Source organism: Notamacropus eugenii, chromosome 1 (assembly GCF_028372415.1).
Source record: "Notamacropus eugenii isolate mMacEug1 chromosome 1, mMacEug1.pri_v2, whole genome shotgun sequence".
Taxonomy (NCBI): domain Eukaryota; kingdom Metazoa; phylum Chordata; class Mammalia; order Diprotodontia; family Macropodidae; genus Notamacropus; species Notamacropus eugenii.
The window spans coordinates 194,260,916-194,284,579 of NC_092872.1; the positions used below are offsets into that span (position 1 = coordinate 194,260,916).

The 23,664-nt window shown below is 35.0% G+C and overlaps 1 protein-coding gene across 5 annotated transcripts in view; it reads left to right on the forward strand.

The window, feature by feature from the left end:
* ATRNL1 (attractin like 1) overlaps positions 1 to 23,664 on the forward strand; it is a 1,361,117-nt gene that overhangs the window by 457,024 nt on the left and 880,429 nt on the right. For all 5 annotated transcript variants that reach the window (XM_072623397.1, XM_072623377.1, XM_072623406.1 and 2 more), the window contains one exon: positions 10,890 to 10,942. In XM_072623397.1, the coding sequence (XP_072479498.1) occupies positions 10,890 to 10,942 (53 nt within the window). The remainder of the gene's footprint in view (positions 1 to 10,889; positions 10,943 to 23,664) is intronic.

The window sequence follows — 23,664 nt, forward strand, 5'->3', positions numbered from 1 at the left end:
CTTCAGTGCAACCCCCTCCCACTTGTTCCTTTCCTCCCCTTTTCAGTCTTTCCTCTCTTCTTACCAGCTCCACTGAAGGCTTTTCTCTTTCTAAGATCACCACAAAGATCACTTTCCCTTCCCTACTGGCAACTGATTTGACCGTAGTGTATCCACCCTCTTCTCCATCCCCCATCCTCCTCTGCTTTCCATATGCCTTCCCACATTGTAGTATCATCCCACCAAAGAAGCATTCACAAGTAAAATCCACCAAGCAGCATTTCTGCCTCTTCACTGGTACTTCCCTTGTCCTTCTGCTGCTGTTGTCTCTGCATCTATTCATTCCCCCAGCATTTTAGTTGTTTGAAGTATTTGAGATGCAAATAATCTCTTCTGTTCTCATTATCTTCCTAAAAATGCTTCAATCTCTTCTTTATTATTGAATGTTCAAATTTTGTCTTGTGTACTTAGGCTTAGATTTGCCAGATAGGTCACCCTGAATTGTATCCTGTACTCCAGTGCTCTTCTGAATACCTTGTTTCAACCCTCCTCTATTTTTTCTTTTGGGTACAGAATAATCTTGCATTATTCAAATGTCTTTGACTTTGTATTTGAAGGTTTTTCTACTGATGACTTACCAGCCTTTTGTTTTTTCCTGAATTGAATTATTAAATTCAATTACTAGGTATCTTTAAGTTTACAACCTTTGTCTGTTTTTTATTTTATTTTCTCCTGAGGCAGTCTGTGAATCCTTTCAACTTATTTCATTTTCAGTGTTCACAAGTTCTGGGCAATTGTCTTCTAATATTATTTTCATTATGGTATTAAGGTTCTTTTGTCCTGTTTTTTTTTTGTTGTTGTTGTTGTTGTTCTTCTGGGAGATCTATAATCTTAGGTTGTCTTTATAAATCCTGTCTTTGAGATCTATATGTTTTGCTTACATAGTAAACATATTAACTATTAATATTCTTGTTCTTTTGGTTCGCTTCTATATTGTCTTTCACTTCTTTGTATTTGCATTCGTAATCTGTTGGTCTCTCTTTTCTTTCTTTGCTGAGGATTACCATTGCAGATTCAAGTTTTTTTTCTGTTCTGCTCCTTATTTTTGCTGTCTAGGTCATAAATTCTGCTCTCAAAATTTCATTTCTTTTTTAAACCACTCAAGAACAACATATTATGATTCCATGTTCTCCTCAACTTCTTCTGAGTCCTCCATCTCATCAAATGTTGGATCATTTCCCTTCATTTATACAGTATTTATTCCTAGATGACTGAAATAATTTACTAGATATCTAGGCCATATTTTCTTCTGTTGTTACTTTTCATATTGATTTATTTATGATCAAGGTCTTTGAGATTTCTTCTTCCTCTAACCTTTGGTAATTTTTGTTTCCCCCTTTCCCATATTTTCTTCATTGTTCACTTGTGATTCCTTCCCTTTTATTGTGGTTTCCTTAAAGGATAGATCTTAGTTTCTCTGCCTGTTCTGATACTGGGTAATTCATAGTTCATCAGCCATTTCTCTGCCCCAGGAGACTTTTGGGTGAGAAGTGAGAAGTGCCTTGGAGATTCACAAATAAGGTCATAGCTGGACCTATCTTGGTGCTGATCTCTTCCCTGAGGTTTGGTGCAGTTCTGCATAACTCCACACAGGCAGTGACCTGTTCCACGCCCTCTGTTTTCTGGTATTTTAGAGCCCAGTGGCATCAGCTGTTCAGAGCTTGCTTTTCTGGGACTGGCAGTTCAGAGCTACTAGCAGTTCAGAGCTTTGCAATGTTGGTACTTCCATGTTGTAGCCCCTGACAGACTTTTGCTCTTGAAGGGCTATAGCCAAGATGTCTGTGGAGACCTAAGAGAACTTCCACAGTGTACAGCCAGGGTCTCCATGGCACTGGAGAGCTTGGAGGCAGAATGTAGGGACAGGTTTTGATGTAAGCCTGTGTTATCTCCTTTTATCTACTAGTGAGTCATTGATGACAGAAATATGGGAAGTTGGGGAGGGGGTACAGATTCAGCTCAGGGTTAGTAAGTATCAGTTCCTGAATTGTTGTTGTTGTTTTTTTTAATCTCATTTTGGATTCTTGTGTCCTAGATCATGGAAACAGCTATTACTTTATCTTTGGCTCATTTTTTTTTCTGTTTTGGGGAAGTTTGAGAGATTGTGGGAATTTGAGAAAGTATCTAATATGTCACCTTATTGCAATGTGACCTGGAACCTACTAATCTTCTTGAATTTTTGATGATAACCACCAAATTCTAGAAAAGTCTTCCTGAAGATTCTTTGAATATAGCTTTTAGACAGGTGCCTTTATTTTTTCTCTGTTAGTGGTCATTTTCTGCTGAGATACATATGACCCGTATGTTTGATGCAGGTGCTCTTTGTCAGTTTACAATCGATAGTTTCAGATCAGAATTGTCTAACCATCCATCCAATACATTTGTATTATTCTTTTCTTGTGTTTCTTTTATCTTCCAGAAGACAATGAAATCATCCATTTATATAAATACCTCCACATAATTTATATATCCTGCTTCATTCTCAATTTGTTTTTGGAAAGTGAGAAGTGCCTTGGAGATTCACAAACAACAAGAATACACATGTGAAAGCAGGGGGAATGCATGAAAGTTCCCCCAACATAGTACACATAAGGCCCATTCACATACATTCAGGGTACATATATAGGGAAGTTCATGGCCGGGACACACATCTTTTGAAGCTAATTACACCTCTGGAAATACAGAGTCTCCAGTATCTTCCAGTAATTTTGACATTTTGCCCTCTGCTAGCTTTTTATGGGCATCACACTGACTTTCTGGGTATTTCCACTCTCCTCATGGTCATTGTACTGCTTCCTTTTAACATCTGACAGTCTCTGGCCTCTTTAGGACTATCTGTTGCTCTCTGCTACCACCTGTTGAGGTTTAGTAACTAGTAGATCTCTCACTTGCAAAGGAGCACTGTAACTTTTTTTAGCCTAAAGTCTAGAGCTAAGAGTCATTATGTCTGACCAGATAGCCAACAAAGTCTTCAGGCTGAGATTACATATGTTCCTTTGTCATGATTCTCTTGCCTGTGCCAACCATCTCATGGGTTTTAGACAATTCCTTTTAATGTCTTCTAAATCCTGAATTGTTAGTCAATGTCTCCAAAGTCTGTTTCAGGAGTCCTCTGATAAAATTCATAGGAGCAATTTAGGATTTGTGGCAATAAGATTCAGCTTAGTTCCTGTAATACTCCTTGTTTAATATACAAATGAACCCAGAGCAAAAACTTAGGGGTAAATGAAGTGAAGCTTTGCTTGTAACTGCCTTAGTTTGCATTTCCACAATTATGAATACCTGCAAGCTATGGTTTTGTAACATTTTCTGACCAGCACGAAATGCTCATATCTCTATATTTACAAAAGTGACTAATAATTTAACATCCCAGGCAATACAGGCAAAATCTCTCTGTGTTGTATTGGACAGTTAGTCAGCCTTTACCTTACCTGTACATATCCAGTGATGAGAAGATCACTCCTTCACAATGCAGCATATTCCATTTTTAGGCAACTATAACTGTTAGAAGGTGCTTACCTTGATTATTTTAAAATCTGCCTTACTGTAATTCCTACTGGGCAAAAGTTCCTTTGTATGCTTTAGGAGCTGTCTAATTTCATATTTCTTCCCTCCTAAAATAATTCATGATTCTTTGGCTGTAAAATCAAATATTCCATTTTTAGCAATGAAATGTAATTTATTGTATCATGATTAAAAAAAATCTTATCCATAAAAGCAAATCTGTTGGTACTTCAGCTTACATAAGAATAAATGTACATAGTCATTAAAAAAAATCTGTCACAATAACTTCTTGGTCAGTATAATCAGTCTACAGTATGTTTCAGCACATTTTCTTGCTACAATAACAGGTTCTTTGAACAATATCAACTTCAGGTAACAAAAATGAAAAGTTTTATAATTCAACACATTTGAGGAAATGGGTCGGTAGTTGAGCTCTTAATGTCAATATTATCTACTTAAAGTCACTTTCTAAAAATTTCTTGTAATTTCCTAAAGTTAGTATTTTGAGGTTGCTCTACAACTTTGAATGACATCCATTTGAACAAGAAAGTCACCATCACAATGCAGGGAATATTATGTTTACTCCTTTTCTTTTCCTCAAGCACTATAGTTACGGTGGTGAGACACAAATTGCAACAATTCAGGTTTATTCTTGTGATCGAAAAGGGACTTGTAACTGTTAGTAAATCGATTCTACTATACAACCTTGCTTGTACTTAGTAAAAGTGATAGGGTTGAAGAGGTAAGAGTGAAGGAACAAAAATTCAGCACTCATAGAGATTCTAAAGGACTGATCCTATCTGAGGGTTAATTTTTGGCATTCTCAGTGATTCATTTACTTTTATGCAGTAGCTCTAGTGAGAAGAAAAAACCTACTGTATGTTTCTGATTTCGAAAGGTGGATTTGAGGAATTAGAGAAAATCAAGCCCTATAAGCTGTATTGTTTCTTTAGGGGATAAAATTAAGAGGATTAAAGGGCTATGCCATGTCTGGTTTATTTCCTTATATAACCATAAAGCTAGTGACTCTTATTGCAATTCATTTTTGCAAAATGCACATTTTATAACAAATATGAGAATGAAAAATATAACAAAGTAACATATAACCTAATTAATTAGCCTACTGATAGTATATTCTGGTTTAATTACATGTGTTACATGAAAGCAGGAAAATAGAAATGCCTGTTACAAAATTGCCTCTATTGTTGACTATCACCCACAGCATTGTAGAGATTAATTTATTAATGTGTACAAAAAAGTTGAAGATATATATTCTTTTTTACATCAATACATGAATCTGTGATCTCGTCTTTATACTCCTCTCAAGAGCTCAGATCATACCCATCCATACCTTCTCATCCTGCGCGATTCTTAACTATGTCCTCCAAAAATCTTTCATAGAGGATGTAACCAATTTACTGTAGGCTTTGATCTAAATTTCTCTTTCCCCTTAATCCCCCCACCCCATCTGTTAATATCCCATGGTTGCCAATGAAGCACTCTGCCCATATGCTATGCATTTCTTTAGCTAAAGGACTAACCCGCCTTCTTTACCACTCACACATTTCTTGCAAGGAAGTCATTGCTAGTTACGCACCATAGTTTCCTCATAGCTATCATATTGCTCTCCGTTTTTCTCTGGATCAACTGAAGTTTTACTACTTTGGAGACTGTGACATTCCATGATTTAATGCATATTGGACTACTGGACAGATACTGACAAGAAGATGAGTCTTTGTTTCAAAGAGCATCTTGACTTTTTTTTAGCCCTCTCCATACTTCCTTGGTCGGTTCTGAACCCAGCTCATTGTCTTCAATGCCTCTGTACAAGATATATTTAGCAATAGATTATCAATGACATGATTTGAATAATAGTCACTACTCATTCATTTTTTTCCTATATAGACTCAGGTTATAAGGTCCCAAATCACATTGGAGAAGCTGTGTAATGTTTAGGAGCTGAATGCAATCAGCCCAATACAATCAGCAAGGCAAGGTGTCTTGGGAGCTAGCTCATTCCTAGGGATTTCCTTTTACTTTGTGTACTATACCTGAATCCATTATAGCAATAACAAATCCCTTTGGGTAGTATATATCTCCATTTTATGGGTTATTTGATTATTACTTATGAAAAAATCTCGTATGGTCTTCACAAATGTTGAAGTTAATTTAAATTTTTGGTTCTACTAGAGGTAGCTAGTGTAACTCTTTTTGTTTACTTAGTTAAGCTGCAATGCTATGTACTTAAAACTTGAGTAAATCATCCCACTACTCAGGGCCTAAATTGTCATAGTGAAAAAAAAAAGAGGTGATTGAATTAGGTGATCTCAACTTTGCAACTCTCTGTAAAAACCTCCATGTCCTTGTCTCTTGTCATATTCTTTCATGATCAGTTTACATGCTCCTGTAGTTTGAGGTCTTGTTATCAGTCTCTGATGGCTTTTGTTTAAATCTTGATTGCTTTGGAGTTGATCTGGCCCCACAGGTTTTGGAGGTAATCTTTCTGCATCAGCTAACAAATAAATACAGTTTTGATATAGTAGTTATGTGTGTTGGGGTGAGTTGTCATGGACAAAGTAAATATTTCTTTGGACAAATAAGAATTCTTCTGATTAAAATATATTATTGTATAATTATAATTAATCATAAAATTATAGCAATAATATTTAGGTAGTACTTCTCCTGAAAATATGTGTACAAAGAAATGGGCTCAGAGAGGTTAAAAGTGATTTGTCTAGAGTTACACAGATAATCAGTGTCAGATCTTGGAATTGAAGCTAAATTTTTCTTTTAACTTTATGAGTAATGGTTTGAAAAAGTATTTGCCTCAGAACTACTGTTTTGTTTCCTTTTAATATAGTTTTATTTATTTAGTTTTTAACTTTATGAGTAATGCTTTGACAAATCATTTATCTTGGAATAACTGTTTTGTATTGTTTTTTAAAATATATTTTTCCTTTATTTTGTTAAATATTTCCCAGTTACATATAAATTTTTTAACACTCATTTTACCATTTTGAGTTCCAAAATTTTTCCTCTACTGGCTCCTTCTCCCTCCTTGAGAAGTCAAGCTATTTGATGTTGCTCATACATGTGAAGTCATGCAAAAAAAAGAAAATACAGAAAAAAGTAAACTTCAATCTGCGCTCAAAGTTCATCAGTTAATAAGTGGATAGCATTTTTCTAAAATCATACTTTTCTTATGGTGCAATAGTATTCTATCACAATCATGTACCACATTTTGTTCAGCCACCACAAACAGCAGCTATAAATATTTTTTATACAAATAGGTCATTTTCATTTTATTTAATCTCTTTGGAACATTGCTGGGTATTGCTGGAGTAAAAGGTATTCATGATTTTATACCCCTCTGTGTGTAGTTCCAAATTATGGTCCAGAATGGTTGGAATAGTTCACAACTCTGCTAGCAATGCATTAGTGTCCATATTTTCCCACCTCTGTTTTAGCATTTGTCATTTTCCTTTTCTGTCTTGTTAGCCTATCTAACAAGTATGAAGTGATATTTGAGTTGTTTTAATTTGAATTTCTCTAATCAGTAGTGATTTACAGCATTTTCATATAGCCATTGATAGCTTTCATTTTTTCTTCTGAAACATGCTTTGACTATTTGTCAACTGAGGAATTGCTCCTATTTTTATAAATTTGATTCAGCTCCTTATATACTTGAGAAGTGAGGCCTTTATCAGAGAAACTTGCTGTAAACTTTCCCCCACTTTTCGGTTTTCCTTTTAATTTTTGCTGCATTGGTTTCATTTGTGTAAAAGCCTTTAATGTAATCAAAATTACTGATATTACTTTCTGTGACACTGTCTTTTTTTGGGGGGGGGCATTAACTTTTCCCTTATCCATACATCTGATACGTGAAATTTTCCATGCTCCCCTAATTAGTTTATGATGTTACCCTTTTACATCTAAATCATATACCCATTTTGACATTACCTTGGTACATGGTGTGAAATGTATGTCCTTTCTGCCAAAATGTTTTCCAGTTTTCTCAGCATTTTTTTAAATCATGTCCAAATTGCTTGGATCTTTAGGCTTATCAAACATTAGATTGCTGTGGTGATTCACTGCTGTATATTGTGTACATAATTTATTCCACCTATCTCTCATTTCATTTCTCTTTTTTCAGTTTATTTATTTATTTTTAGTTTTCAACATTCATTTCCACAAAATATTGAATTTCAAATTTTCTCCCCATCTTTCCTCTCCCCTATCCCAAAACACCATGCATTCTGATGATCTGTTTCCCCAATCTACCCTCCTTTCTACCATACCCCTCCCTTCCCCTATCCCCATCTTCTTTCTTCTCTTGTAGGGCAAGACAGATTTCTATGCCCCATTACCTGTATTTCTTATTTCCTAGTTATTTGCAAAAACAATTCTCAACATTTATTCCTAAAACTTTGAGTTCTAACTTCTCTGCCTTCCTCCCTCCCTACCCATCCCCACTGAGAAAGCAAGCAATTCAATTAAGGCTATATATGTGTAGTTTTGTTAAAGATTTCCATAATAGTCATGTTGTGAAAGACTACCTATATTTCTCTCCATCCTTTCCTGCCCCTGCCATTTATTCTATTTTCTCTTTTGACCTTATCCCTCCCCAAAAGTGTTTACTTCTAATTATGCCCCTCCTCTCATTTGCCCTCCCTTCTGTCATCCCCCCATACCTCACTTATCCCCTTTCCCCCTACTTTCCTGTTGTGTACGATAGATTTCCATACCAAATTGAGTGTGCATGTTATTCCCTCCTTAGGCCAAACATGATGAGAGTAAGCTTCACTTTTTTCCCTCTTACCTCTCCCTTTTCTCTTCATTGAAAAAACTCTTTCTTGCCATTTTTATGAGAGATAATTTGCCCCATTCCATTTCTTCCTTTCTCCTCCCAATATATTCCTCTCTCACCCCTTAATTCTATTTATTTAAATATCAGCCCTTCCTATTCAACTCACCCTATATCCTCTGTCTGTCTGTCTGTCTGTCTGTCTATCTATCTATCTATCTATCTATCTATCTATCTATCTATCTATCTATCTAATCTATCTATCTATCTATCTATCTATCTATCTATCTATCTATCATCTATCTATCTATCTATCTATCTATCTATCTATCTATCTATCTATCTATCTATCTATCTATCTATCTATCTGTGTGTGTGTATATGTAATCCCTCCAACTACCCAAATACTGAGAACAGTTTTGACAATTACAAATATTATCTTTCCATGTAGAAATGTAAACAGTTCATCTTTAATAAGTCCCTTATGATTTCTCTTTCCTGTTTACCTTTTCATGAGAACTTGATTCTTGTGTTTGAAAGTCAAATTTTGTATTCATCTCTGGTCTTTTCATCAAGAGTGCTTGAAAGTCCTCTATTTCATTGAATGACCATTTTTTCCCTTGAAGTATTCTACTCAGTTTTGCTGGGTAGATGATTCTTGGTTTTAGTCCTAGTTCCTTTGACTTCTGGAATATCATATTCCAAGCCCTTCAGTCCCTTAGTGTAGAAGCTGCCAGATCCTGTGTTATCCTGATTGTATTTCCACAATACTCAAATTATTTCTTTCTGGCTGTTTGCAATATCTTCTCCTTGATCTGGGAACTCTGGAATTTGGCTACAATATTCCTAGGAGCTTTTCTTTTTGGATCTCTTTCAGGAGGTTATCAGTGAATTCTTTCAATATTTATTTTACCCTCTGATTCCAGAATATCAGGGCAATTTTCCATGATAATTTCATGAAAAATAATGTCTAGGCCCTTTTTTTGATCATGTCTTTCAGGTCATTCCATAATTTTTAAATTGTCTCTCCTGGATCTATTTTCAAGATCAGCTATTTTTCCAATGAGATATTTCACATTGTCTTTTATTTTTTCATTCTTTTGGTTTTGTTTTGTAATTTCTTGGTTTTTCATAAAGTCATTAGCTTCCATCTGCTCCATTCTAATTTTTAAAGAACTATTTTCCCCAGTGAGCTTTTGCACTTCCTTGTCCATTTGGCTAATTCTGCTGTTTTAAGGCTTTCACTGACTTTTTGGGCCTCTTTTGCCATTTGAGTTATTCACTAGTTTTTTGGCCTCTTTTGCCATTTGAGTTAGTCCATTTTTAAAGGTGTTAATTTCTTCAGCATTTTTTTGAGTCTCTTTTAGCAAGTTGTTGACCTGATTTTCTTGCATTGCTGTCATTTCTCCTCCCAGCCTTTCCTCCACCTCTCTTACTTGATTTTCAAAATTCTTTTTAAGTTCTTTCATGTCCTGAGACCACTGCACATCCACTTTGGAGGTTTTGAATGCAGAAGCCCTGACCCCTAGGTCTTGCTCTGATGGTATACTTCATTCCTCCTCATTCAAAAGGATAGAAGATAATACTTGTTCACCATGAAAGTAACCTTCTCTTGTCTTATTCTTTTTCCCTTTTGGGGCATTTAACAGCCAGTCACTTGACTTTTCAGTTCTTTGTCAAGGTGGGGGGGTATATTCCAGGGGCCTGTAAGTTTTCAGTTCCTCCATGGTGACACAATCAAGGGAGAGGAGTTTGTTCCTCTCCTGGCCTGTGTTCTGGTCTATGAGCAGGATTCCTTCTCCACAGCCTCCACCAGCTCTACCACCCTAGAACTACTCCTCATCCCCAGGCAGCTACTCAGTGCTGATATTCTGATCAGCAGTTCAATTCCCCCAGGGGGGGGCTCCGGGCTAGACCCCTGTGCTCCCTTCTCAGCCAAGTGAAAGACCATTCTCCCTGACCTCGGAAACTGTCTTTGGAATTTGTGAGCTGAGGAATCTGGGATCTGCAGCTGATGCTGCTGGCTCCTTGAAGACTGCTCCAGTCCTGTCCTTGCTACGGCAAATGAGGACTTAATAGAGCTTGAATTGTTTAGATCTGTCTTTATTTGTGCAGAAAATGTTTTGTAATTGTTTTCATGAAGTTCATGGGCTTGTCTTGGCAGGAAGACCGCCATATATTTTATATTGGAATTATTGTTTCTTAACAATTTTTAGGTTACCAGAGTTCTTAACTATCAAAATAAAATATGGAAAAGGTTGATGAGACAAAAAATAATTTATTTCTAAGAAGAATTCACCTTTTTAAGAGCCTAATAGCAAAAAATCCAAAGTCCTTCTACACCAAGATTAAAGTAAAAGGATTTTGAAACTGAGACAGAAATTTCACTCCTTTATCACTTGAGTAATGTGTTCTACCTTTCAAATATCTACTCTTTTTTTTTAGAATATCTCACTGTAGCATTCTAATGCTTTTTTCACTTGAATAAGAAAAAAGATTCTTTTTAGTTAGTGCTTAATAACAGTTGGATTTTATTTTTTGGCAGATGTGATTCTGAAAATCGTTATGTTGGTAACCCACTCAGAGGAACATGTTACTGTAAGTAGTTGAATATTTTCTTTTTTTTACTTTTAATATGTTTTGCATTATTAGTTAATCTGAGACACTGTAGGTTTATTGACTTGTTTTTTTTTTAAAAAAAAAACAGCTTTGAGGTCTTGATGCTATCATTCCTTTGTCAAAATATAGGAATTCTCTTTTTTCTTAAACCAGTTGTAGGACTCCAGCTTGAAAGTTATCCTAACATACACATGGGTACATACATAGAAGACAATGCTATAGTGGGTCTGTTGTTCTTAGTTGAGGACTCAAAGAAGTAATGTAATAAACATACTTAGATTTCAGCATAACATCCCTTATTGAGGTTAATTCTCGAACAAAGCATTTTACAAAAGTGACATATTTTGGAGTTCATTCATAATACCTAGAGAAATCAAACATTTCAAACAGTAGTTTGAGAGTATAAATATAAAGTGAAGTTGAAGAAAAAGACACATGACAATAATTATATTTTTAGATCTGAGACACTTAAAAGGAAATAATTTGCTGGTCTCCCTATCTTATTAAGTAAAAACTGTAAATTTTGTCTGAAACAAATTGTACTATAATCCACATAGCTTTTCACCTTTAGGTCTCTAATACTATTATTCTCCTGTCAGATTCTTAAAATATTTAAATTATTGCATTTTTTGTCTGATAGATAATAGTTTTAACAATTTTGCTTATGTTACAACTTACTATGTCATAATATCTACCCAGCATTCATAACTGTTAGACTGAGTTGTAGATAAATTAGATAAGCCAAGCTCCTCCTTTTGTACAGTACATTTAGGTCCACTGACATAATTATATTTCATTCCATTCAATAAACATTTATTAAGTACCTGCTTTGAACACTATATTGGAAAAGTTGCTTATTCTCCTTACTCAAAGAGCCTGTATTCTAGTATATAAACAACAAAAAGTTACCCAAGTAGGAATGCCAATTAGTCATTCAACATGCAGTCATTAAGGACCTCTTTGTGCCAGGTACTATGCTAGGTAGAAGATTCAAAGACAGAAATAAAACAGTCCCTGATCTTGAGGAGCTCACATTCTACTGGAGGGGAAAACTTGTGTGTATATACCCATACACACAAGCACATATATGTTTATATGTATGTACATATATATTGATATAGTGAATAAAGATAGAAATAGGTACTGGACCTATGACTTCATTGATATGAGGAACTTGCACATGGGTAAATTCATTTTAACAATGCAAGATGACACCTTATTGGCAACTTATAGTTTTGAGAGTTGCCTGGACCATTGAGAAGTTGAATCACTTTCTTAGAGCCACATAGCAAGTATGTGACAGAGGCAAGACTTAAACCAGGTTCACTTGACTCCAAGGCCAGGGCTTTATCCACATCACCACACTGTCTTGCAATGTGGTATATACAGAATAAATGCAAAATATGTTATGTAAATACAGAAGAAATACAAATGGTTTTGCAAGGCAGAAGTGAAAGTGGAGAACCTTGTGGTCATGAGAGGAAAGCCAGTGCAAAGACAAGGAGAAGGGAAATGAAGTGTCATATGAGAGGAATAGTAAGAAGTACCACTGTAGATGACCTATAGAGGTTAGAAAGAGGAATAATATTTCATAAAGCTAGAAAGAAAGGGTAAGCTTGGTTTCTAATGACTTTGAAAGCTAAAGAAAAGAGTTTATATTTTATCTCAAAAGTAATGGTGAGCCGCTATAGTTGACTGAGTAAAAGAGTAACACAGTCAAATCCTTTTGATAATTGTATAGGCTGGAGTCTAGTGGAAAGAGGGCTAAGGCAGGGATACTAATTAGGAATCCATTACAGCAATAGAAATGACTATTGATGAACTAATGTAGTTTTGTGAGTTAAGAGAAGAAGACTGATAACAGGTGTTGTGGAAGAAGAAATAATGAAATCTGGAGACTGAATACATGTATGTTGTAGAGAATGATGAGTCAAAGATAACACTTATGTAATATTTCTAGGAGACTGACAGGATGATGGCTCAGAAGAAGGATGACTTTGGAAGGAAAGAGAATTATTTCTGTTTTGAACACTGAGTTTGAGGTGTCTCCAGGGTGTATAGTTTTAAATGTTCAATAGACATTCATGGAATCAAGGAAGAGTCTCAAGCTAGATGTGTTGAATTATGAATCATCTGCAAATAGATGATGCTTGAACCCATGAGAGCTAATTATTTCACTTAGAGATTATTGAAAGGAAATAGAAAGAGACCTCAGATAGAAGATGAAAAGGCATCGTCAGTGCACAATATCCATAGGAAAAGTTGGACCAAGAGGGATAAGAGATGGTCCATGACTTCTAGATTACTTCATAAAGCATTTATGGAGGACATAATAACTTATGTGGACTTGAAAGAAAGAGAAGCTGGTCATAGGCAGGAATAGTGGGGGGGGGGGAATCTGTTCTAGGTATAGGTAATAGAATATGCAAATTCATGTATGCTGCAAAAGGCAGGGCACTATTAGGGAATGTTTACAGTATAATTTAGCTGGATAGTGGGTACAATAAAAATAGTGTGAAACAAAGTTCACCAAGTTTGTTGGGATCAGACTGAAAATTTATTGAATTTGTATTTTGTTTCCTGTAAGCAGTGGGGAATCACTGAACGAATCTCTGAGCAGAAGAATGAATAGACTAATGAATTAAGATTGCTTAGACAGGTGACTAAAGGTTAAAATGCAGTGGGGGAAACACCAGGGGCAAGAAGACTGATTAAGCTAGTATACTTATTTTAGTAGAGATACTCTGTTTTAAAGTACAAATGTAGATGGAAATGAAGAGGATAGTTGAAGAAGGGTGGAGCCAAGATGGCAGAGTAACAATCAGGACTTGCTAGTGCTTTGCCCACAAACCCAGCCAAATACATGCAAAAAATGACTCTAATCAAATTGTGGAGGTGCAGAACCCACAGAATGACAGAGTGAAGCAAATCTCCTGCCCACAATATCCTGGAAGGTCCCCAGGAAGTGTCTATCACACCACATTAGGGGCAGAGCACAGTGCAGTATGGGTGGCGCTGGCAGAGAGGGAACCTAAGCAGGCCTTGGGGGGACTGAATCTCGGGCAGTTGTGGTGGTTTCCAGACTTTATGACCCCAAAACACCTAGGACAAATTAGAAGGTCAGTGAAAAAAACCTGTGGGAGGCTACTGAGAAGGAGCCTGCAGCAGCAGCCACTGAATCCAGAGCTCTAGGCCCACTGATTGTGTAGGGATTGATCGGCTGACAGTGTACCCCTGATCTCTCCTAGAAGAAGAGAACTACCTTGACAAGGAGCTCAAAAGTCAGGTAAATAGCTGGGAAAATGAGCAAAAACCAGAAAAAGAATCAAACTGTAGAATTTTACTTTGGTGACAAGGAAGACCAAAGTATACAAACAGAAGACAAGAATGTCAAAACTTCTCCATCCAAAGCCTCCAAAAAATATATGAATTGCTCTCAGGTCATGGAAGAGCTCAAAAAGGATTTTGAAAGTCAAGTAAGAGAAGTAGAGGAAAAATTGGGAATAGAAATGAGGGTGATGCAAGAAAATCATGAAAAACAGGTCACCTGCTTGCTAAAGAGGATCCAAAAAAGTGCTGAAGAAAATAACACTTTAAAAACAGACTAACCCAAATGGCAAAAGAGATCCAAAAAGTCAATGAGGAGAAGAATGCCCTAAAAAGCAAAATTGACCAGATGGAAAAGGAGGTCCAAAAGCTCACTGAAGAAAATAATTCCTTAAAGGTTAGACTGGAGCAGATGGAAGCTAATCACTCTATAAAAAATCAAAAAATTATAAAACAAAGCCAAAGGAATGAAAAAAATAGACAATTTGAAATACCTCATTGGAAAAATAATTAATCTGGAAAATAGATCCAGGAGAGATAAATTGAAAATTATCAAACTACCTGAAAACTGTGATCAAAAAAAGAGCCTAGACATCATCTTTCAAGAAATTATCAAGGAAAACTGCTCTGATAATGTAGAGCCAGTGGGTGAAATAGATATTGAAAGAGTCCACCTTTGCCTCCTGAAGGAGCTTCCAAAAGGAAGCTCCTAGGAATATCGTAGACAAATTGCAGAGCTCCTAGATCAAGGAGAAAATACTATAAGCAGCTAGAAAGAAACAGTTTGAGTATTGTGGAAATTCAGTCAGGATAAGAGAAGATCTAGCAGCTTCTACATTAAGGGATTTCAAGGCTTAGAATATGATATTCCAGAGGTCAAATGAACTGGGATTAAAATCAAGAATTGCCTATCCAGCAGAACTGAGTATAATACTTCAGGGGGAAAAAATGGTCATACAATGAACTAGAGGACTTTCAAGCATTCTTGTTGAAATGTCCAGAGATGAATAGAAAACTTGAATTTCAAACACAACTATCAAGAGAAGCATGAAAAGATAAACAGGATAGAGGAATCATAAGGGACATACTAAAGTTGAATGGTTTATATTTGTACGTGGAAAGATCATAGCTGTAACTCTTGAGATTTTTCTCAGTATTAGGGTAGCTGTAGGGATTATGTACATATAGACAGAGGACACAGGATGAGTTGAATAGGTAGGGATGAGATCTAAAAATAAAATTAAGGAGTGAGAGAGGAACATATTGGGAGGAGAAAGGGAGAAATAGAATGAGGCAAACTATCTCACACAAAAGAGGGAAGAAAAAAAGCTTTTTCAGTGGAGGGGAAGAAGGAGGAGGTAAGATGGAAAGAGTGAACCTTACTCTCATTGCATTTGGCTTAAGGAGGAAATAATATGCACACTCAATTTGGTATGAAAATCTATCTTATACCACAGGAAAGTAGAGGGGAAGAGGATAAGTGGGAATGATGGTAGGGAGGATGATACAAGGGAGAGCAAATGGGATGAGGGGGTAATTAGAAGTAAACATTTTTGAGGAGTGATAGAGTAAAAAGAGAGAATAGAATAAATGGGGGTAGGACAAGATGGAGGAAAATGTAGGTAGTTTTTCACAATATGACTGTTATGGAAGTGTTTTGCATAACTATACATATAACCTACTTTGAATTGCTTGCCTTCTCAGTGGGGATAGGTGGCGAGGGAGGAAGGGAGAGTAGTTGGAACTCAAAGTTTTAAAAACAAACGTTAAAAATTGTTTTTACAAGCAACTGGAAAATAAAACATACAGGCAAAAAAAAAAGAAAATTCAAATTTTGGCACTTACTAGTTGTGTGATCTTGAACAAGTTAACTAACCTTTCTGAGCCTTGGCTTCCTCAACCAAAAAATAAAGATAATGATACCTCCTTCAAAAATAAAAGAGGATAGGTGAAGACAAATTGTAGATGTAGAATGTTTTTAGTAGAATTAAATGTAGAATTATAGAAGTAGAATTAATACTTGATTGAATGGGGAGGTAAGTTAGGGAATCAATGTAGTGATCTGCCTAAAGAAAGTATTTGCCATGATTTTTTTGCAGATTCTAAGCCATCTAAGGCTGTGGAATAATCCTATATACCCCATCCGCCTTATTTGAGGGCATTTAAACTATTTTCCATTTATGTAGCTTTCAGTGAAAAAAATCTGATATTGATTTTTTCCCTCTAACCTTATGGCCCATGGAAAAGCTACAGATTGCTCTGAGTGAAATAAAGATGACTTTATTTTGGGAGGGTAGCTTTTATTTTCATGTTGATGTGTTACTTAAACTATTTTAATTAATTTACTAATTAATTTAGGCTAGTCCTGTTTTATCTTTGATGAGATCTGCCATGATGGGATTGCTTTCCATTTTTACAGAACAGAAACTCATTTATAGCTTACAACATTAGTGGGTTTCCTAAGACACTGAAATAGTAAAGGCCTGACCTCCGGTCACACAGTTAACATGGACCAAAGACAGGGCTTGAATTTTGGTGTCTTTCTGACACCATGCTTAACTCTTGTCCTCTATACCACATTGATCACCTAACATAGATATGATAATTCAAAGATAAATGTATCTTGTGTAAAAGAACTAAACATTGTGCTGCAGAATTTTGTGCTTCTTTTAGAGAACTATGTTCTGAGTTCTCAGTGCCCCAAGACAACTTTATAGTGTTTATGAAACTCTGCTACTTTAATGATTCTTACTTACTATCACAATGGAAATTTCAGGAGTATGAAATGTCCTGGAAAGAGCCCTATTTTTTCACCTGACCTATATGTGAATGTACCATTGAGTCAGTTTCTTCATCTCTTAAAATGATAATGTCCCATCTTATGTTAATATACTATTTTTTCTAGAAAACTAATCTGTCTTGCAGGCATTATACTGAGTTTTAAGAATGCTTAGTTATAATGTTAAAGATGTTGCTTCTGCCTAGAATTTTATTAAAAGTCAATCGTTAAGGAGAGCTTAAAGAAAATAGTTTTTTAAAATCATGTTTACAGCTATCACACTCATTTTTTTTTTTGTAAAAGTATGTAGGTTTTGAATAAACATTCCTCAAAACACCCTGACCCAAAATTCTTGAAAAGGTAAGGGCTAGTACCACTTTGTTTCATGAACAAATTGTACAAACAACATAGAATAATTTGTGAGAATCTATTAACTATTTACATTACATGGACTTGTAAAAGTCATAGACAGTGTTTTGAATAGTGCTGACATGCCAAAGGCATTGACAGAAACAGTGACAAAGAAGATTTTTATTTAGACTGAGAAAATTATCTAATAAAAGATTTGTTTAATTTTCAGATGAAGTAACCAAAATTATCTAATTCGCTATTATTTGAGAAATGCAGATTAAAACAATTCTAAGGTACTATCTATTAGATTGGCTAATAGTACAGAAAAGGAAAATGATAAATTTTGAAAGGAATGTGGGAAAAATGAGATATCAATGCACTGTTGGTGGAGTTGTGAACTGATTCAACCATTCTGTAGAGCAATTTGGAACTATGCTCAAAGGGCTACAAAATCCTACATACACTTTGACCTAACAATACCACTCCTATCTCTGTATCCCAAAAGAGACAAAAAACAAAAAGTAAAAGGACCCATATGTACAAAAATATTTATAGCAACTCTTTTCTGGTGGCAAAGAATTGGAAAGTGAGGGCAACCCCATCAGTTGGGGAATGGCTGAACAAATTGTGGTATGTTATTGTGATGGAATACTATTGTTCAATAAGAAATGATGAGCAGGATGTACTCAGAAAAACCTAGAAAGACTTACATGAGCTGATGTGAAGTAAAATATACTGTATACAAAGTAACAGCAATATTGTCTAATGATCAGCTGTGAGTGACACCTTCTCTCACCAATACAATGACCAAGACAGTTCTGAAGGACTTATGATTGAAAAATGCAATCCATCCCCAGAGAAAGAGTTGATTGTATCTGAATACAAATTGTAGCATACCTTTTTACTTTGTTTTTCTTGAGTGTTTTGTCTTTGTTTTCTTTTACAACATATCTAATATAGAAGTGTTTTGTAGAACTACATATCTATAATGTATATCAAATTGCTTGCTTTTTCAATGAGGGGGATGGGAAAAGAGGAAGAGAGAGATTTTGGAACCCAAAGTTTTTAAAAACAAATATTAAAAATAGTTTATATACATAACTGGGGGAAAATAAAATACTAAGTACATTTTTAAAAACTAATATTAGGAAGAAAAATATCATGAAATATAAAAAGGGCTTATTCAGCTTATGATTCACTAATTAATTTTGTAGGAAAGCAACCCAGTTATTACCCAAAAGTAATACAGCTATATATGTTTCATTTCAACTTCATAGAAAAAAAATCAAATGGAAAAGCTTCAGGGGATCTCAGAGGTTTTTTTTTTTTTTCTAAAAAATAAAAACAAGTTTTGAGTTGGCTGCTGTGGTAAGCAAAAGTTCTAGGTCAACTGCTGTGGTCAATATCTATTTGGACCAATTTGCTTCACTTCATTTCCCTTCAACAAATCTGTATAAACCTGAACTACATATAAGATGCTGCATGAAGTAGTGGAAGCTCAAAACAAAAGCCACCACACACATACACACGAACACACACACACACATGCACACACACACACAAGTTTCTGCCCTCAAAGACTTTTATATTCCACTAGGGATACAATCTATAAATAGACTAGTTAATATAACATAATTTGTGGATAGAATAAGGAACATGAGCTGAGATTTATAGACTTCTAAGGCTTCTTTGAGGAATGTTTGAGAAGGTAATATGATCTGGACACTTGGGACAACCTGTGCAAAAGACTGGAGGCAGCAGATGGAATGCTGGATCGCTATAATGTCAAGTGGGGCATTTTGGTAGGAATATAACTTTCATAAACTCAAATAGCACAAAATAATTTTAGAAAGGTGGAATGAGATTATAAAGGACTTTAAATAAATGGAAAAGTTCGTATATCATCCTAGAACCGATGGAGAATCATTGAAGACTTTGAACAAGGCAATGGTATTTGAGTGTTATTTTCTGAGGTATATGTGGGTGGATGGAAGCAGAGGAAGATCTGAAGGAGAAAGTTTATCCGAAGGCTATTACAATATGCTACATTTGAAACAAGATATGATGAAATCTTGAACTAAGTTTGTGACCATGCTGCTGGGCATGTTCACAAGAGGTATCGCCAAGATGGCAGAGTAGAGGTAGCAACCTGGCCACGCTCTTTCAACAGTTCCCTTTAAATAGCTTTAAAATAACATGTCAAATTGAATGCTACAGTGCCACATCCACCAAAATGTTGGGGTGAAGTATTTTTCCAGATTAAGACAATTTCACAGGTTTATGATACTGGAGATAGAGTTGGTCTGGAACACATACAGTAGCAACACAAATGGTTATACAAGTGGTATATCTTGTAGGTGGCTAGGATAGCAACTGCAGCAACTTAGGTACTCTAATCACAGAAATGGGAAGGAAATCAGAAAGAGTTTACATGGCACTGATTGCAGTACAAAGCACTCTATATACAGTTCTGCGTTGCAGTCCCAGGATTTAGAGGAGTTCTAGTGTTTGTACGTACCGGGGAGAAAGGACCCCTGCTGAGTAAAGACCAGAGCATAGACCCAGAGATCATTGAGCAGACCTCTCCCTGGATCACACTACTTTGGAATTCATTCAAGCCCCAAAATTAATTCTGAAAATGACAGTATGAAAAAGCCTAAAGATTGGGACAGTGACTTCACACTACTAGGTGAGCAAAGTCCAACTTTAACATGAGTTTAAAGTGCAGAAATAGTCTGGAAAAAGGAGCAAACAGCAACAATAAAAATATGATCATAAAAATCTGCTATGGTGACAAGAGAGGTCAAGATAACAACTCAGAAGAAAATTATTTGAAAAGAGCTACAACCAAAGCCTCAAAGAAATAAATAGACCCAATAATCATTCTTGGAAGAGCTAAAGAAAGAAATAACATTGGTAGAGAAAAAAATTGGAAAAAGAAATGAGAGTGATGAAGAAAATTATGAAAAGAGAATGAACACTTTGATAAAAGAGGCAGAAAAAATGCTAAAAAAAAGTGAAACCTTAAAAAGCAGAATTTGTGAAATCATAAAAGAGGCACAAAAATTCACTGAAGAAAATAAATCCTTAAAAAGCAGAATTAGATAAATGGAAAAAAGAAGTATAAAGGACTGAAAAAAATAATTCCTTAAAAGTTAAAATTCAATCAGTGGAAACTATTGACTCCCTGGGACATCAAGGAACAATAAAACAAAGTCAATGGAATGAAAACATAGAAGAAAATGTGAAAGATCTCATTGGAAAAAAGAACTGACATGCCAGGTAGATTGAAGAAGGACAATTTAAGGAATATTGGATTACCAGGAAACCATGATTTAAAAAGCCTTGTTTTCATACTTCAAGCCATTATCAAGAAAAACTGCCAGAAAGAAACCATTCAAATGTCATGGAGCCATAGTTAAGATCACACAAGATTTAGCAGCTTTCATGTTAAAGTAACAGAGGTCTTGGAATATGGTATTCCAGAAGGCAAATGGGATAAAGTTACAGCCAAAAATAACTTACCTAGCAAAACTGAATATATTCTTTAGGGTAAAAAAAAATGAACACTTATGAAATAGAGAACTTTTAAGTATTCCTGATGAAAATATAAGAGATGAATAGAAAATTTGACACTCAAACATGACTCAATAGAAGCATAAAAAGATAAACAGGAAAGAGAAAACTTTAAGGGATTCAATAAGATTAAACTATTTACATTCTTATATGAGAAGAGGATATTTTAACTCCTTTATAACTTTATTAGAGCAATTAGAAGGAGTGTACATACACAGGGGACATAGGTGTGAGTTGACTGTCATGGGATGATCAAAACCATGAAAGGATGAGAAAGAGGGATGCATTGGGAGAAGGGGGAAGGGAGAGAGGAAGAATGAGAGAAATTATCCTACATAAAAGAAGTATGAGATTTTAAGGTGGAGGGAGAATTGAGGGGTCAAGTGACACTTAAACCTCACTCTTATCAGAATTGCTTAAGAAGGGGGAGAATGTGTTCTATGTGTACACATGCATGCATTCAGTTGAGTACAGACATGTATCTTACCAAACATAGAAGTCAGAGGGAAAGGGGATAAGAGGAAAGAGAGATAATAACAAGAAGGGCAGTGTAAGGGAAGCAGTGGTAGAAATTTTCTTTTTTTCTCCAAATTTATTAATTTATTTGTTTTCACTTTTCAACAATCACATCCATAAGTTCCGAGTTTTTCTCCCTCTTTCTCCCTTCTCCCTCCCTAAGACAGCATGCAATCTTATATGGACTCTGTACATACATTCCTATTAAACATATTTTCATGTTAGTCATGTTGGATAGAAGAATTAAATTGAATGGGAGAAACTATAAGAACACTAAAATAAAACAAAACAAAACAAAACATAACAAAAGAGAAAATATTCTGCTTTGTTATGTGTTCTGAGTCCATAGTCCTTTCCCTTGATGTGGATGGCACTTTGCATCATGAGTCCTTTGGAAATGTTTTAGGCCCTTGCAGTGCTGTGAAGAGCCGAGTCTATCAAAAACAGTCCTTGTACACTGTATATAATGTTACTGTATATAATGTTCTCCTGGTTCTGCTCACTTCACTAGAATTTTTCTAATGAAAGAGTAAAAAGAGATAATGAAGGTTAAACAGAAGAAAATAGGATGGAGATGAATGGTTACCAGAACTGTGAATGTGAATGGAATGGACATACTCACAAGATGGAAACAGATAGAATGGATTAGATACCAGAATCAACAATATGTTGTTTACAAGAAATTTATTTGAAACAGAAAGACACACAGAGTTTAAAAGAGGGACTGTGCAGAATCTATTATGCTTCAGCTGAAGTAGGGAAAAAAAGGCAGGAACAGCAATCATTATCTCAGAGAAGACTAAAGCAAAAATGGACCTTATCAAAAAATACAATCAGAGAAACTATGCTTTACTAAAAAAAGGTATACTAGACAATGAAGTGACATTAATACTAAACAGATGTGCACTAAATGGCATGGCATCCAAATTCTTAAAGAAAAAGTTATAGGAGTTATAAGAGCAAATAGTATAACTAAACTAGTGGGGAACCTCAACTATCCCCTCTCAAAATTAGATGACTAACTATAAAATAAACAGGAAAAAAGTTATTAAGGAGTAAACAAAATTTTAGAAAAGTTAAATATGATAGAGCACTGAAGAAAAATTAATGGAAATAGGAAGGAGTATGCCTTTTTCTAAGTTGTATATGGCACCTTCACAAAAAGTGACCAAGTATTGGAGCATAAAACTCATAGATACAGAAAGCTAAATAGCAACTATTAATCTAAATAAATACTCTAGTTTTAAAGAGTGAATGTGTCAAAGAACAGATCATAGAATCAATAAATAATTTTATTAAAAGGAATGATAATGATGACACAACGAACTAAAATTTGTGGGATGTAGCCAAAGCATTACTTATTGGAAAATTTGTATCTTTAAATGTTTACTTTAAAAATAAAGAGAAAAGCAGATCAATGAATTGTGCATTCAAGTAGAAAAAATAACTAGAAAAAGAACAAATTTAAAATCTCCAATTAAACACTAAGATAGAAATCCTGAAAATCAAAGGAGAACTTAAAAAATTTAAAATAGAAAAAACATCGAGCTAATAAATAAAACTAGGTGTGGCTTTATGAAAAAAACAATTAAGTAGACAAACCATTGGTTAATTTGAGTAACAAAAGAAGGAAGAAAGTGAAAACAGTATTATAAAAAAATTAAAAGGGTGAATGCCCCACCAATGAAGATGAAGTGAAAGCAATTATTATGAGCTATTCTACCAGTTATTTGCCAGTAAAACAGACATTCTAACTGAAATGGATGAATATTTACAAAACTAAAATTTGCCCAGATTAACAGAAAGACATAGAACACTTAAATAACACTATCTTTAAAAAATAATTTGAATAAGCCATAAAAGAGCTGCTTAAGCAAAAATCCCCAGGACCATATGGATTTCCAAGTGAAACCTATGAAATATTAAAAGTACTGATAGAATACTAAATAAATTATTTGAAAAAAATCAGTCTTACCCAATTTTTTTTAATGACACAAATTTGGTTTTGATACTTAAACTAGAGAGAACAGAAACAGAGAAATAAAACTGTACACCAGTTTCCCTAATGAATATTAATGCAAAAAATTATATAAAATACTAGCATAAGATTATAGTAATGTGTCACAGAAATCATACATTATGACCAGGTAAG